This window comes from Dermacentor albipictus, chromosome 8 (genome assembly GCF_038994185.2).
Source record: "Dermacentor albipictus isolate Rhodes 1998 colony chromosome 8, USDA_Dalb.pri_finalv2, whole genome shotgun sequence".
Classification (NCBI taxonomy): Eukaryota; Metazoa; Arthropoda; class Arachnida; order Ixodida; family Ixodidae; genus Dermacentor; species Dermacentor albipictus.
The window spans coordinates 116,029,776-116,043,421 of record NC_091828.1 but is presented as its reverse complement, the minus strand read 5'-3'; the positions used below and the strand labels follow the sequence as shown (position 1 = coordinate 116,043,421).

The 13,646-nt window shown below is 52.7% G+C and overlaps 1 protein-coding gene across 1 annotated transcript; it reads right to left on the bottom strand.

Annotated features, from left to right (window-relative positions):
* Window positions 1-5,282: 5,282 nt before the first annotated feature.
* On the bottom strand, window positions 5,283-12,673 carry LOC135910366 (ice-structuring glycoprotein-like). The gene is made up of 2 exons (XM_065442427.1): window positions 12,516-12,673; window positions 5,283-8,534 (listed from the first exon to the last, which is right to left on the bottom strand). Exons 1-2 carry the CDS (start codon window positions 12,525-12,527, stop codon window positions 5,505-5,507), a joined length of 3,042 nt encoding a protein of 1,013 aa, XP_065298499.1. The 5' UTR covers window positions 12,528-12,673; the 3' UTR covers window positions 5,283-5,504.
* Between the last annotated feature and the right edge of the window lie 973 nt (window positions 12,674-13,646).

Genomic DNA, 13,646 nt, shown 5'->3' with positions numbered 1-13,646 from the left:
ATAATGCGTCATACAAGGCAAATAAACATGTTGCGCAATCACAGATTCACAGATCAATGCCAGCCCCATCTCCATCCACTCCCCCTGATCGCGCGCGACCGAAGACGACGCGCTTCCTCACCGCTTTTCTCCGTTGCGGCGCACGCAAGACTGACCCACCATCGTCGGCTCACCGATGCCACCACCACCCTCCTACGCTTTCCCTCGCACATGCAGCATGCGGACCCACCGTGGTTGCTCAGTGGCTATGGTGTTGGGCTGCTGAGCACGAAGTCGCGGGATCGAATCCGGGCCACGGCGGCCGCATTTCGATAGGGGCGAAATGTGGAAACACCCGTGTACTTAGATTTAGGTGCACGTTAAAGAACCCCAGGTGGTCGAAATTTCTGGAGTCCTCCACTACGGCGTGCCTCATAATCAGAAAGTGGTTTTGGCACGTAAAACCCTATAATTCAATTTAATTAATGCAGCATGCGGTGCGAGATCAAGTTGTTATCGCCCTTGGACTTTATGCGGAACATGACGGCGACGACGACGGCAGGAATGCGTCTGTAGTGTCCTTATAATTGAACAATATAACACAAATATCCGGCAAATGAAAAGTCCCGTGGACCATCACTTGCCGCAAAAGAAGAAGTAACAAAATCGAACTTTCGTCAAGCGACAATTCGCTGCGCCGCAACAATGTATTTTTTTTTTGTTCGGCGGGAGCACCACACTGAAAAAAAAAACGCCTGTTGGCCACAATCGAATGCCTACTTCGGGCACCGAAGGTGGCGATCGAAGGAATGCCGAAGGAAACATGAGACGCTTGGTCCACAGAGAACCATACTCATACTGACCAGTATCCCACACCGGCGAGACCAAACACTTTCCGGAGAGGTCGCAATAACATATAAGTTATTGTGATGCCCTCAAGCGAACGCGTTGCAATCCGTCGAGCCTCCACAGTGATGGCGGCGAGTGACCTTTTTTTTTCTTCTCGTCTGCAAGCAAGAAAGCTGCCAAAACTCTGCCAGGCCTAAATCCACTCGGCCAGAGAAAGAAGAATGTGCACCAAAGTGCGCCGCGCGATGGTCGGGTCAACAGGAGAAAAAAAGTAGCTTGCGCTCTGCTGGCTCTTACAGCCCGTGACTAGCGAGAACAAGAAAATTTAAAAGGCTGAATGTGCTCTCGCGAATAAAAGTCAAAGTAGAAAAAATAAATGAGAACGTAGTTACCTTTGCCGGCTTTAGTGTCTTCACATGGATGCTCTGGCGTAGGTGAAAAAAATATTTATATTCTTGACATGATGGCAAACTACCACAACACTTCGTTTCATCGGACCTCGCTGCGTGCTTTGCCAATTTGTCTGATAGAGTGTTGATTTGGCTTCTCTAGTTGTTTGGTCTGACGTGCGACTTTAGAAAAGTCAATGCACCTTTGGCGTCAAGTGTTTATAAGGACATTAAACCTACCAAGTGCAGAAATTGAAAATCTAAAGCACGCCTTTGGAAATATCAATGCACCTTTCGCATCAAAAGTTCATGAGAACTTTATGCCCATAATGTTTCGGAATTTAAATCCATCTCCTCCGTAGTTTCCGCGGCCTTCGCGAGATGCCGTGACGAGCTCGCTCGCCATCAAGACGCCCCTGAAACTTAGTGCTCGGATGGGGCCCCTTCCGTTATGTGACTCCAGGTTCATGGGCGTTGCCACAAAATCCAGCCCGAGTTCGCAATGTTCGCGGCGAAATGTCTTTTTGAGCTTGAAAAAGACATTCTGGACAAAACCCTGAATGATTTCGGGTGCCGGGCATGTTTTGGTCGGTGGTGCATGACAGCACGAAAAATTTTGGTGATGGGGGGGGGGGGCTGAAGCCCCATAAGCCCTACCCCCCTGGCTACGCCCCTGTTTGGTTCATTCCAGGCACTCTGCAGTGGGTAGGTAAGAAGCTGTTCCTCATTTAATTAAAAAACAAAATTTAGGGGTCCATTGGTGCAATCTAACATCTGATTCCGAGCATAGAAGCCCGATTACCTGATCATTAGGCCGCAATTTTCAAGGTGAAAGCCTTAGATCTCAATGTGGCGGGTCGCGTTGTGAAATACAGAAATTATCACGTGACCCAAGTAAGGCCAGAACCGAACCAAAGCATATCTAGCCATGTGCAAGAATAAGGATTATCAAAGTTAATTAAGGATTGATGAATAATTGAATTAAGGTGGAATAAGGTATATTACGGTGGATAGATGTGGATTAAGGAGGACTAAGGTGGATTACGCTGGATTAAGGAGTACTAAAGTTGATTAAGGTGGATTAAGGTGAATTACAGTACGCTTTACAAGGCTTTGGCGTTGTCCTTCGTAACCGAGCGAGCGAACACATCGAAGGATGAAAGCGAAAGTGGAGAACAGCGGGATATGAAAGGCGGCGATAGCCAAGAGAGTGCGAGGATCAAAGCGGAGGAGGAGGGGGCAGTGGAACCATGAGGCGGAAAGCGGAGGAGGAGGGCATGGCTACAACGTGAGAAGAAAAGCATAGTGTCGACACTATGCTTTTCACTATCCACACTATCGCACGAGACGCTGTTTGTGGTGACGATGGCTACGAGATGGCGCCAGAGTAGCGCGCACCGGAATTACAAAAACATGCCTGAGCAAATATTCGGAAATAGATCAGGCATGTGTATGCTGCAGCAAAAAATCCGAAGAACACTTAGCACGTCCTAATGAAATGCGAAGGGACTGAATTCATCCAGTGAGAACCATAAGTAACGCATAACCTCCAGAAACACTTGGGCTTACAGTGGACGGAAGCATGAGCCGATGAGCAGTCGACATAAACAAGAGACGCTTAGAGTATTGGTGAAAAAAAAAGCAGAGAATAGATTGATACGAACGGGTCTCTAACAGTCATACCTAGTGGTACCAGGTATATTTCGAACGAAAAACAGATTAAGGAGATGTATACAAAAATGCTAGATAAAAGACACGTCTGACGTACCTAATTAAATCAAGCAGAACATTTGTCACCGCCCCGCCTCAATAAGGATGCCAGTAAATCATCATTATCGTGTGTATGGAAACAAAGCGCTGCATGACTAGAGCTCTGTTTGCGGCGGCAGCTGTGAATCGCGCCCACGTGTCACTCACGCGCCAACTCTCAAGATCCCCCGACTAGCGAGGCAGTCGCGCCACGCATCGCTCCGTTCGCAATGCGCCGCACGAGACTGATTGTCTGGGCCAGCCAATTTATCGCGAAATGAATACACGTATACAGCTGCGCTCAAATTTCGCATTAGGCAGTATCGTAATCGGCAGTCAATTCTTTAATGAAGCAAACGCCGTTAAAATTTGGTTATGCTTACGTTGCTTAATATCTCCTTTCCAATTGTTTTTTCTTCTCTTTGTTGTGTGCACTTTTTATTACTCCCAACTTGGCAAAACCTCATAGCGAGTACGAGCCACCTATTGAGGCCACAACAACTCCGAGACCTCCCCGTCGCGGTGGCTTAGCGGCTATGGTGTTGCGCTGCTAAGCGCGAGGTTGCGGGATCGAATCCCGGCCGTGGCGACCGCATTTCGATGTGAGCGAAATGCAAAAACGCCCGTGTCCCGTCCATCGGGGGCACGTTAAAGATCCGGTGGTGGTCAAAATTTTCGCAGTCCCCCAGCGCGGCGTGCCTCATAATCAAATTGTGGCTTTAATTGGCAGGTAAACCCCCAGAATTCATTCATTCAAGCCCGAGACCAGAAAAGCGGTGTCGGTGCAGAATCCGCAGGGGTTGTTTGAGTGCGCACCACCTCCGGAACGCCTGTGATCTTATCAAATTTGGTCTGGTGAGTGACCTGAAATGCCCCTTCAGTAATTAGCAGTACACATTAGGTTCCTTTCCCGTGTAGTATAAGCAACTGGATGAAGGATTACTTCGGTCACAATGTGTATCGTGTTTTGCTGCTTTTTTTTAATTGACGCTCTGACGCGCCCCACAGTTATTTACCGTGTGGTGTAGTGTATATTATGTTGGCGTTTGACTACAACGCAATAACGTGCCTTCGTTTTAATTCCCACTTTCACATTCACAACAAGTGCTATCCCACATGTATTGTGATAACTTTCTTCGATCCGAGCAGAGAGTAGAAGTATAACGTGATGTACAAATATCTTGAGCGTGGATTTGCTCTAGTGACTTGATGAGCAGTACTTACAGGCATGTCATTTTTTCTCGTTTGGGGCTTTGCATTGAGTGCATCCGGTACCTTTTCGATGAACCACATAAGAGCGTCGATACACTATGCGCGGAGTTTCTGTACTGCCATCCCCTGTCTCTTGTTTCTACTACCTTAGACTGTTTCTCCTCTTCGACTACCTCTGTGCAGTTGAGGTTCTGTTACGTATCGGTGACGCAAACATTGCAGGGAAAGGTGCACAAAAGACCGAAAGAAGGACACCGTTACGTGGAGTGGTTAGATAAGCTATGGGCGAAGATCTGTAAGAGAGCTTATATATATATATATATATATATATATATATATATTAGAAAAGGGGAAGCGTCATACACAATGCACTAGCACGACAACATATATTGTTTTTCTCTTGTTATGTTTATCACCTCATCGCATGTTTTTTTTTCATATCACTTCTTGAGAAATGTAAATGACATATCTACATGGCTGTCAACATTTAAAAAGTAGCCCTGTGTTTTTACCTTGCATGCCTCCAGAGAAGATAGTCGTTCACGAAACCAGGACCTTAATAACGACCACTCTGCAGTAGTCAACGCCGGTCCCTACCCAAGATCGAATCCTATTCCTGTCGTTTTCACAAAGCCCAGTACAATCTCTCGGCAAATAGTCGAATTGAGGGCCACTCTCTGAGGAAGATAGAGATAATTGGAAACTTAGGCAGGAATGTTAAGCATGTTGGAGCTGGTTTGCGATAATACACTAAGCAAGGGCAAAAGGGAGAAAACAGGTTAAGAGGAAAGAGATAGGATAGTTTGAGTCAAAGCTGATAGAAAGGACCCCAGAGGCTAATCAGCCCACTTGTTTAGCGTTGAACAGAAATCACACGAAAGCTAGATTTACCTCATCGGCACAAACGCTGGGCTTGAGCAGCAACTTCGTTCTTATGATGAGCCACTTCAGTCATGGATAGCCAAGTTCTTGGTGCCCCGAGAAGATCGGCTAACGTTGGGTGCGAGGAGCAAGCGCGCATCTTTAGTGATATTTCACCTACACAAATCAGCAGAGAAGCCAAAATGAAAGTCGGCAAAGCAGATTTACGAAAGCAAAGATGACTTGTTCTCCAGCGAAAGAACGATTTATTTTCTTTCTCTAGGGCGTGCATAACGCGTCCCAGCAGATCCTGTCTGCATCTGGTCCGGGCGGCGGACAAGGGCAGCATAGTGGCTATTGAGAGCAATAAATAAGCCTGCTGCTGAGAAGAGCGCCAGTGGTGGCTACCGTTGTCCCAGACCGCCCGGGTGGTGACGCTCCCCTTGAGCATGAGGACGTCACAGCTTATTTCTTCACGGGGCTGAGGATCTTGATGTGGGGAGCAGCGGCACCATAGCCGAGGCCAGCACCTCCGTTGATGATGGTCTTGTAGTGAACGTTGTGCGCGAAAGCGGGAGCAGCGGCAAGGGTATGGCCGAAGCCAAGACCAGCACCGTAGGTGGCTACAGGAGCAGCAACGGCGGCAGTGCGGTAGGCTACGGCGGCTGGAGCGGCGTGGTGGACGGCGACCGCTGGAGCAGCATGGTGGACTGCTACTGCAGCCGGGGCTGCGGCGACTGGAGCAGAGTAGGAGACCTGGCGGGAGAAGGCCGGGGCAGCGAAGGCGTGGCCGTAGCCAAGACCGACTCCGTAGGAGTGGCCGAAGCCAAGACCGGCACCGAAGGTGGCGACCGGGGCGGCGACGGCAGCTGCGCGGTAGGCGACGGCCGGAGCATGGTGGACTGCGACTGCTGGAGCAGCGTGGTGGACTGCTACTGCTGGAGCAGCGTGGTGGACAGCTACTGCGGCAGGGGCTGCAGCGACGGCTGGAGCAGAGTATGAGATCTGGCGGGAGAAGGCCGGGGCAGCAAAGCTCTGGCCGTAGCCGTAGCCGAGGCCGGCACCGTAAGCGTGTCCGAAGCCAAGACCGGCACCGAAGGTGGCGACCGGAGCAGCGACGGCAGCTGCGCGGTAGGCGACGGCCGGAGCATGGTGGACGGCGACGGCAGCCGGAGCGGCATAGCTGACAGCGGGGCGGGTGACTGCGACAGCTGGAGCTGCGTGGTGGACTGCTACTGCGGCAGGTGCTGCAGCAACGGCCGGACCAGAGAAGGAAACCTGGCGGGCAAAGGCTGGGGCAGCAAAGCTCTGGCCGTAGCCGTAGCCGAGGCCGGCACCGTAAGCGTGTCCGAAGCCAAGACCGGCACCGAAGGTGGCGACCGGAGCAGCGACGGCAGCTGCGCGGTAGGCGACGGCCGGAGCGTGGTGGACGGCGACGGCAGCCGGAGCGGCATAGCTGACGGCGGGGCGGGTGACGGCGACGGCTGGAGCTGCGTGGTGGACTGCTACTGCGGCAGGTGCTGCAGCAACGGCCGGAGCAGAGAAGGAAACCTGGCGGGCAAAGGCTGGGGCAGCAAAGCTCTGGCCGTAGCCGTAGCCGAGGCCGGCACCGTAAGCGTGTCCGAAGCCAAGGCCGGCACCGAAGGTGGCGACTGGAGCAGCGACGGCCGCTGTGCGGTAGGCGACGGCCGGAGCGTGGTGGACGGCGACGGCAGCCGGAGCGGCATAGCTGACGGCGGGGCGGGTGACGGCGACGGCTGGAGCTGCGTGGTGGACTGCTACTGCGGCAGGTGCTGCAGCAACGGCCGGAGCAGAGAAGGAAACCTGGCGGGCAAAGGCTGGGGCAGCAAGGCTCTGGCCGTAGCCGTAGCGGAGGCCGGCACCGTAAGCGTGTCCGAAGCCAAGGCCGGCACCGAAGGTGGCGACTGGAGCAGCGACGGCCGCTGTGCGGTAGGCGACGGCCGGAGCGTGGTGGACGGCGACGGCAGCCGGAGCGGCATAGCTGACGGCGGGGCGGGTGACGGCGACGGCTGGAGCTGCGTGGTGGACTGCTACTGCGGCAGGTGCTGCAGCAACGGCCGGAGCAGAGAAGGAAACCTGGCGGGCAAAGGCTGGGGCAGCAAGGCTCTGGCCGTAGCCGTAGCGGAGGCCGGCACCGTAAGCGTGTCCGAAGCCAAGGCCGGCACCGAAGGTGGCGACTGGAGCAGCGACGGCCGCTGTGCGGTAGGCGACGGCCGGAGCGTGGTGGACGGCGACGGCAGCCGGAGCGGCATAGCTGACGGCGGGGCGGGTGACGGCGACGGCTGGAGCTGCGTGGTGGACTGCTACTGCGGCAGGTGCTGCAGCAACGGCCGGAGCAGAGAAGGAAACCTGGCGGGCAAAGGCTGGGGCAGCAAGGCTCTGGCCGTAGCCGTAGCGGAGGCCGGCACCGTAAGCGTGTCCGAAGCCAAGGCCGGCACCGAAGGTGGCGACTGGAGCAGCGACGGCCGCTGTGCGGTAGGCGACGGCCGGAGCGTGGTGGACGGCGACGGCAGCCGGAGCGGCATAGCTGACGGCGGGGCGGGTGACGGCGACGGCTGGAGCTGCGTGGTGGACTGCTACTGCGGCAGGTGCTGCAGCAACGGCCGGAGCAGAGAAGGAAACCTGGCGGGCAAAGGCTGGGGCAGCAAAGCTCTGGCCGTAGCCGTAGCCGAGGCCGGCACCGTAAGCGTGTCCGAAGCCAAGGCCGGCACCGAAGGTGGCGACTGGAGCGGCTACGGCAGCGGTGCGGTAGGAAACGGCGGGAGCATGGTGAACTGCGACAGCAGCCGGAGCGGCGGCGACGGCAGGTGCAGCGAAGCTCACAGCGGGACGGCTTACTGCGACGGCTGGGGCCGCAGCATAGGTGCGACCGAAGCCAAGACCGGCACCATAGCCTACACCGTAGCCTGCACCATAGCCTACACCGTAGCTGGCAACTGGGGCGGCATGCTGGACATAGCTGACGGCCGGGCGGGCGACGGCTACTGCTGGGGCGGCGTGCTGGACGTAGCTGACTGCCGGGCGGCTCACAGCGAAGGCCGGAGCTGCGTGCTGGACGTATGCGGCGGCAGGAGCGGCCGCGAAACTGACGGCGGGGCGGCTGACAGCGACTGCGGGAGCGGCGTGCTGGACGTAGCTCACAGCCGGAGCCGACGCGACGAAGCGCTGGGCGAAGCCGAAGCCGAGACCCGCTGGTCTAGCGAAAGTGGCGGCTGGGGCGGCGTACGCCGCACCGTGGTGGACGACAGCGGCGGCTGGGGCGGCCGCGAAGCTGACGGCGGGGCGGCTCACGGCGACGGCCGGGGCCGCGTGTTGGACGAAGGTGGCAGCGGGAGCGGCATGGTGGACGGCCACGCCCCCTACGCCACCGTGAAGGACGCTACCAACGCCACCGTGAAGGACGGCGCCACCGCCACCACCGTGCAGGAAGCCGCCGTAGGCGATGGAGAGGACTCCCAAGAATACTGATGCGGCCTGCGTGCGCCCAAGAAACAACAATGGCCTCGATGAGTTGGCTGGCCGCGTTCTTCGAAGAAGAGCGCGATAACAGAGTGCATCCGCCTAAGCGTCGCACGATGGCCTCGCCTTGCTTGGCTTGGCTCGTTGTTTGGGTTCACTATCTGAACTCTCTATCCACACGTCCGGGGGATTACCGGTTGCTTTGAGAACACTGCCGCGAGCGAGCGATATAATGTTGCGAATCGATTGGGACTCGGGAATGAAAACGTGCTTTGCAGCGCGTTTTCTTTCTGGCCACCGGAAAAGTGGTGCCCTTGTAACTGGTGTTTAAGACATTATTATCGCAGGTAGTGTCTTATAATCCTGTGCTGATTTATTGGAAGAGACATTCGTTATCGCGAGGAATGAAGCTTCCATACAGCAGCTCCCCTGGTGCGATATTGTTTGCTCGCTAAGCGTATACAATGGCACGACACCCTTCATTTTAAGCCTGAACGTCGCACCCTTAACCAAGGCGATTAAATATGCTTATCAACTCTTGATGACTTCGGTTTGGGATCAGCGGGTATTGCTTAGGTCAAGTTTGACCAAGAATGAGACAGGCGTTATTTTCTGCTACGCTAGAGAATTCGCAAATCTCGACCATCGACTTGTTTTGTGCTCATCCGTCTTCTTGTGCAAGGAGCTTTGCTTGACTAGTTGGTGTATTGAGATGATGGGACGTAGAAAGTAGCGCGAAGCGTGGGGACGAAATGACGAGTTGTTTCTTACATTCCCCTGACGTGTGGAAAAATGTACGCTAGTCAAACCAGTAGTTGCGTCTACGGAAGATTAAGAGAGCATGAATGGTCTTTGTCTAGCGGAACTGGCTCCCATTCACCGTGTTATTGCAAGCAATCATTGTGGAAGCGTCTCCCTGAGGAAGGGAAAATCTCGAAAACGAGTCGCGACACTACAGCATGTCAGATAGAGGAGGCGTTTTCTATCAAACGAGAGGGTGCTGAATGCGTCAGTACTTTGTCAATATGTTTCAATCAAGGTGAAATTGATTTTAATGCCTTAGTATCCTTACGATACTTAGTTTTGTAATAACAATTCAGTTGAGAGTTTAGCACTATGTCCTTTCGCCTTTCGTTTTTCCTCACGTCATCATCCATCCCTGTACTTTCACTCCCCTTCCCTCTTCTCCAGTGCAGAGTAGCAGGCTAAAGCACACTAGCTCAGGTCGACCTCTCTGTCTTTCCTGTCAATAAATACTATTCCATTCTAGACGCCTCATCACCAGCTGAATGTAAAAACAGCGCCGTTTACTATCAGCTCACACTGAGCGTTAAAAAGTTACGTGGTGAATGGACAGACTATCCATGCGGTCTCTTGAGTAAGTCATCGTTCCTACCAGTCCCGTGCTACACTTACGAATTAGTCATTTCTTCTGACGGGTCGAGCTAGTCAAGCAGAGCTGACGAAGCATGCGTTCTTCCCAATTGTGGGCCTTTCGCTCATCTTTAGTTTCGTGACTGTAACGCAACAACACTCAGGGGCACTTTAAATTGCCGTTACCTTAACTGACTTTCACATATGCTTTTCTACAACCCTCCGTTGCAGTTAAGTCATCATTGCCTCCTCACACTTCAAATGCTCAATTGGTTCTGCCCGTCAGTGCAGTTGATATCCTGAGAAAAATACTGAGTTCGCTGTCATGACTTTTACTTAACGCTAATGCTGGTCATTCAATAGCAATTTCTTTATTTTGTTGTATGGCTGATGCATACATCGGCGCATCGGTACTCAGTAACACGAATTAACAGACTTTCCCAGTCCTATAACGGAAACAGTATGAACTCTTTTTGAATATTAACGAGATATTATGCTTGCCTTGATGAAAAGCAGGAAGAGTAAAGTTGCATAATATATGAGCACACTGTGTGATACGCAATGTTTAATAAAAGCTTCCAGTCGTCATCTAAAAATGCCAGCTTTCGTAGTCGTTTAAATTGTTATCGGACACCTAGCGTTTCATTGCAATTAACATTTTACAAAGCTTCCCTGTTCGGTTTCAGCTTTCCGATGTCTGGAATATAAGGCGACTGCCGTAATTTCACATTGACTATTAGCTACTCCTGGCAAATTTAGTCGTACTCGAACATACTAAATCCTACATCCCAAGGTGACGCTCATGCAAGATATGAAAGCCTTATGTCACATGTAGTCTAACTGCAACGCCACCTTAACGCGTCACCAGCTTTCTTTAGAAAATAGCACCCTACAGAGAGTGCTTATAATTAGGGGGAAAACTTCGAGAGAAAAGACGAGCACGTGCATGCGTTCCGCCCCACAAAACGCAGGGTTTACCTGTGCAACCCGAACTGCTCCACAAGCGTCAAAATGTTGTAAGACATTGATATTACCAATTTAGAACACATGTTTAGATTAAACTCCTTGTTGTAGAACCTTCGTTCGCTCAGCCCTTCTAATGGACTCAAGAAAGCAGATAGCAGCGCCATCCTTCGACTGAAGTGGTCACTGCATTTCATGACCATTCACGGCCATTGTTGATAAGTGTGGCGTCTTTTTCAGCCGAGGGGCGGCGTAGTATCCGACACCGTGGAGCAGAGAAAGAGCGTCGAGTCGACGATCGTTTGAGAACTACGGGGTAAGTGAACATGACAGAGTTATAGCTTCGCAGCTACATAGCCACTCTTCAAATCCTGTAATCCTGCGATTGTATCATAAAGCCTCTTCTACTTCGCGGGAAGCAACCTCGCTTATATGTTTCTGGTCGCGTAACAATTTGAAGCGGAGAATGCGATTCCAAGGGGCCTGGAACAATCTCACTAAAAATGCTAGTTTGAAACACCGGTTCTACGGATACTAGCGTTACGTTGAGTCTTCTCTACATTCATTCTTAGTTAAGCCTTGTTTTCAAGCAAATGCCGGCGCTCTTTTCTGATCTCTAAAGACAGGTTATTTCTTTTGGAACATGCAGAACGGCCTTATACGTTTCATTTGCCTGTTACATTACTTAATCGAAAAGCACAACCTACGAACCCAACACGAGTTTACCTACGAAAAGCAGATTTCACAAGTGTAGCCAACAGAAAGGTAGCGAACGTTTACCTCAGCGTTGCAATGAACCATTCAACACACCGTGTATCTTTGCAAGCTTGTAGCTACTGGTATGGCACGCGCTCTAAGCAACCATGAAGTTAACAGTTGGAAGCAAGTTTATCCAATCATACACGGCAGCTGACGATAGCGTAGCGATTTTCAACATTCCTTGATACGCCTCAGATGTTTTAGACAAAGTTCGGAAAGGTAACCTTCCTTTCTACTTTTTCCACCTTGCGTTGCGTGAACATTAATCGAGAAAACAAATTTAGGAGACGCGCTTCTTCCCAGAGTTTTGTTTTGCAGCGTTACAGACATATGAACAGAATTGTTGGTCATTTTCAGTTTGAGAATTGGTTACAGCTAAATAATTGAGATTCGCAGCTCCTCAGCTCTTAGGACCTTATTCTTTCTTGCGCAAAAAGGAGGCCTAAACCTAACCAGACGCGCAAAAGAGCCCAGGAGACACTAGGAGACCATCTTTCAGCGACCTGTACTGTACAGCCTCAAGGCGCTGGATTAACTCCATTGAGGGGGGTGGGGGAGGGTAGGTAGGAACGCGGCCTAAGCAGCAGAAGAAACGGGGTTGGTGTTGGTCTAGTGTTGTTCAAAAAGCTGGGGTTTCGCCGCCTATCATTAACCCAAAGTTAGCCCTAGTTTTTGACCTGTTAAGGCTGCGGAACGGTCCTTGTTTATCATATAGCCCAATGAGGGGGGCAGCGCGGCTTCGTGGAATTCCGGTCGCAGCGTCGTCGTATCCTCCAGTGTGCACGCGCCAACACCCCCGCAGTCCAGGATGATCTGCCGGCCCACCACGGCCCTACAGCCCAATGGCAGTAACGGTGGTGCATCGAAGCGTGCTCGCATCGACCGGCGCAATATACTTACGGGGACGTTCATGTTGACTGGTTGCTTGGTCCGCTAACCACGCTGTGCTGTTGTTTTCTCTCCTGTGTTGTGCTGTTGTCTTGAGATGTTCCTGTTTAGGAGAGCCGTAGTGCGAGATGAGAGCTGTCGAGCCACTTCCCAGCCTTTTATACCCATCGCGTTCGCCATCGGCGAAAGATCGGCCGCGTCGAATAGCGTACGGCGACGACGGCGAGGACGACACACTTTCACTTTCCACCTCCTGGTGAAAAGTCACGGCAGGCGAAGGCGCGCCGAGACAAAACGTAGTGGAAAGGAAGATGTTCGGCTTGCCCGCATTGTATAATCCCCGACCAGGGGTGAAGATAAGCGCCCCGTGGAAATGTCCCAGTGTTCTTCGCAGACTATCCTCCTCCGTCCCCTGATCCTCTCTCTCTCTCTCTCACTATGTCATCTGCTGCGCATCCCAACCTTACCACCCCTTCGCTAAACGCCCGCTGCAGCCAACGTCGCTGCGACGCTGTCCCATTCCGAAACGTCATACACCCACCGAAGCACCCATCGCCCCCCCCCTCTCCTCAACCTCTCGGCCCCTCCTCCACGGTGAACGGCTTTTGTCTTCCATCGTATATAAAGGCGCGCGTATCTCTCACGTATAAAGGCGCTTTTGCCTGCCGAACCTCCTTCCCAAGCACCCTCACCGTCGGCACCTGTTCCTTCGTAGCGGCCCGCTGATCATTCGTAGAATGCAACTGCTTGCAACTAGCTAGCTCGTCGCAATGCCTTCTTCTTCTTCCGTAGAGACAAAAAAAAAAAATGCGCCGCGCTCTCGACGGCTGCTCTACGGGGTCCTTGTGCAAGCCAAAGGCACCGCGACGCCGGAATGGGCTTCAACTCGGCATCGGTAGGAGAGACGATGGCTGGTGATAAGGAAGCGCAATGTCGCCGCCCGTTACACCTGCTAGAGCGACCCGCTGTCGCGTTAGACACTCGCAGGCTAACAACGCAACACCCCCCCCCCCCTCTCCGGAACTCCCCCGCTCGTATCATCCGAACCCCTTGCAACCTCCTTCGTGCACCTCCGCACGTCTTAGCAGAGGGAGGCGCCCGGCTGAAATTAAACGTCCGAGGTCGTCGCTATCGCGCTCTTTT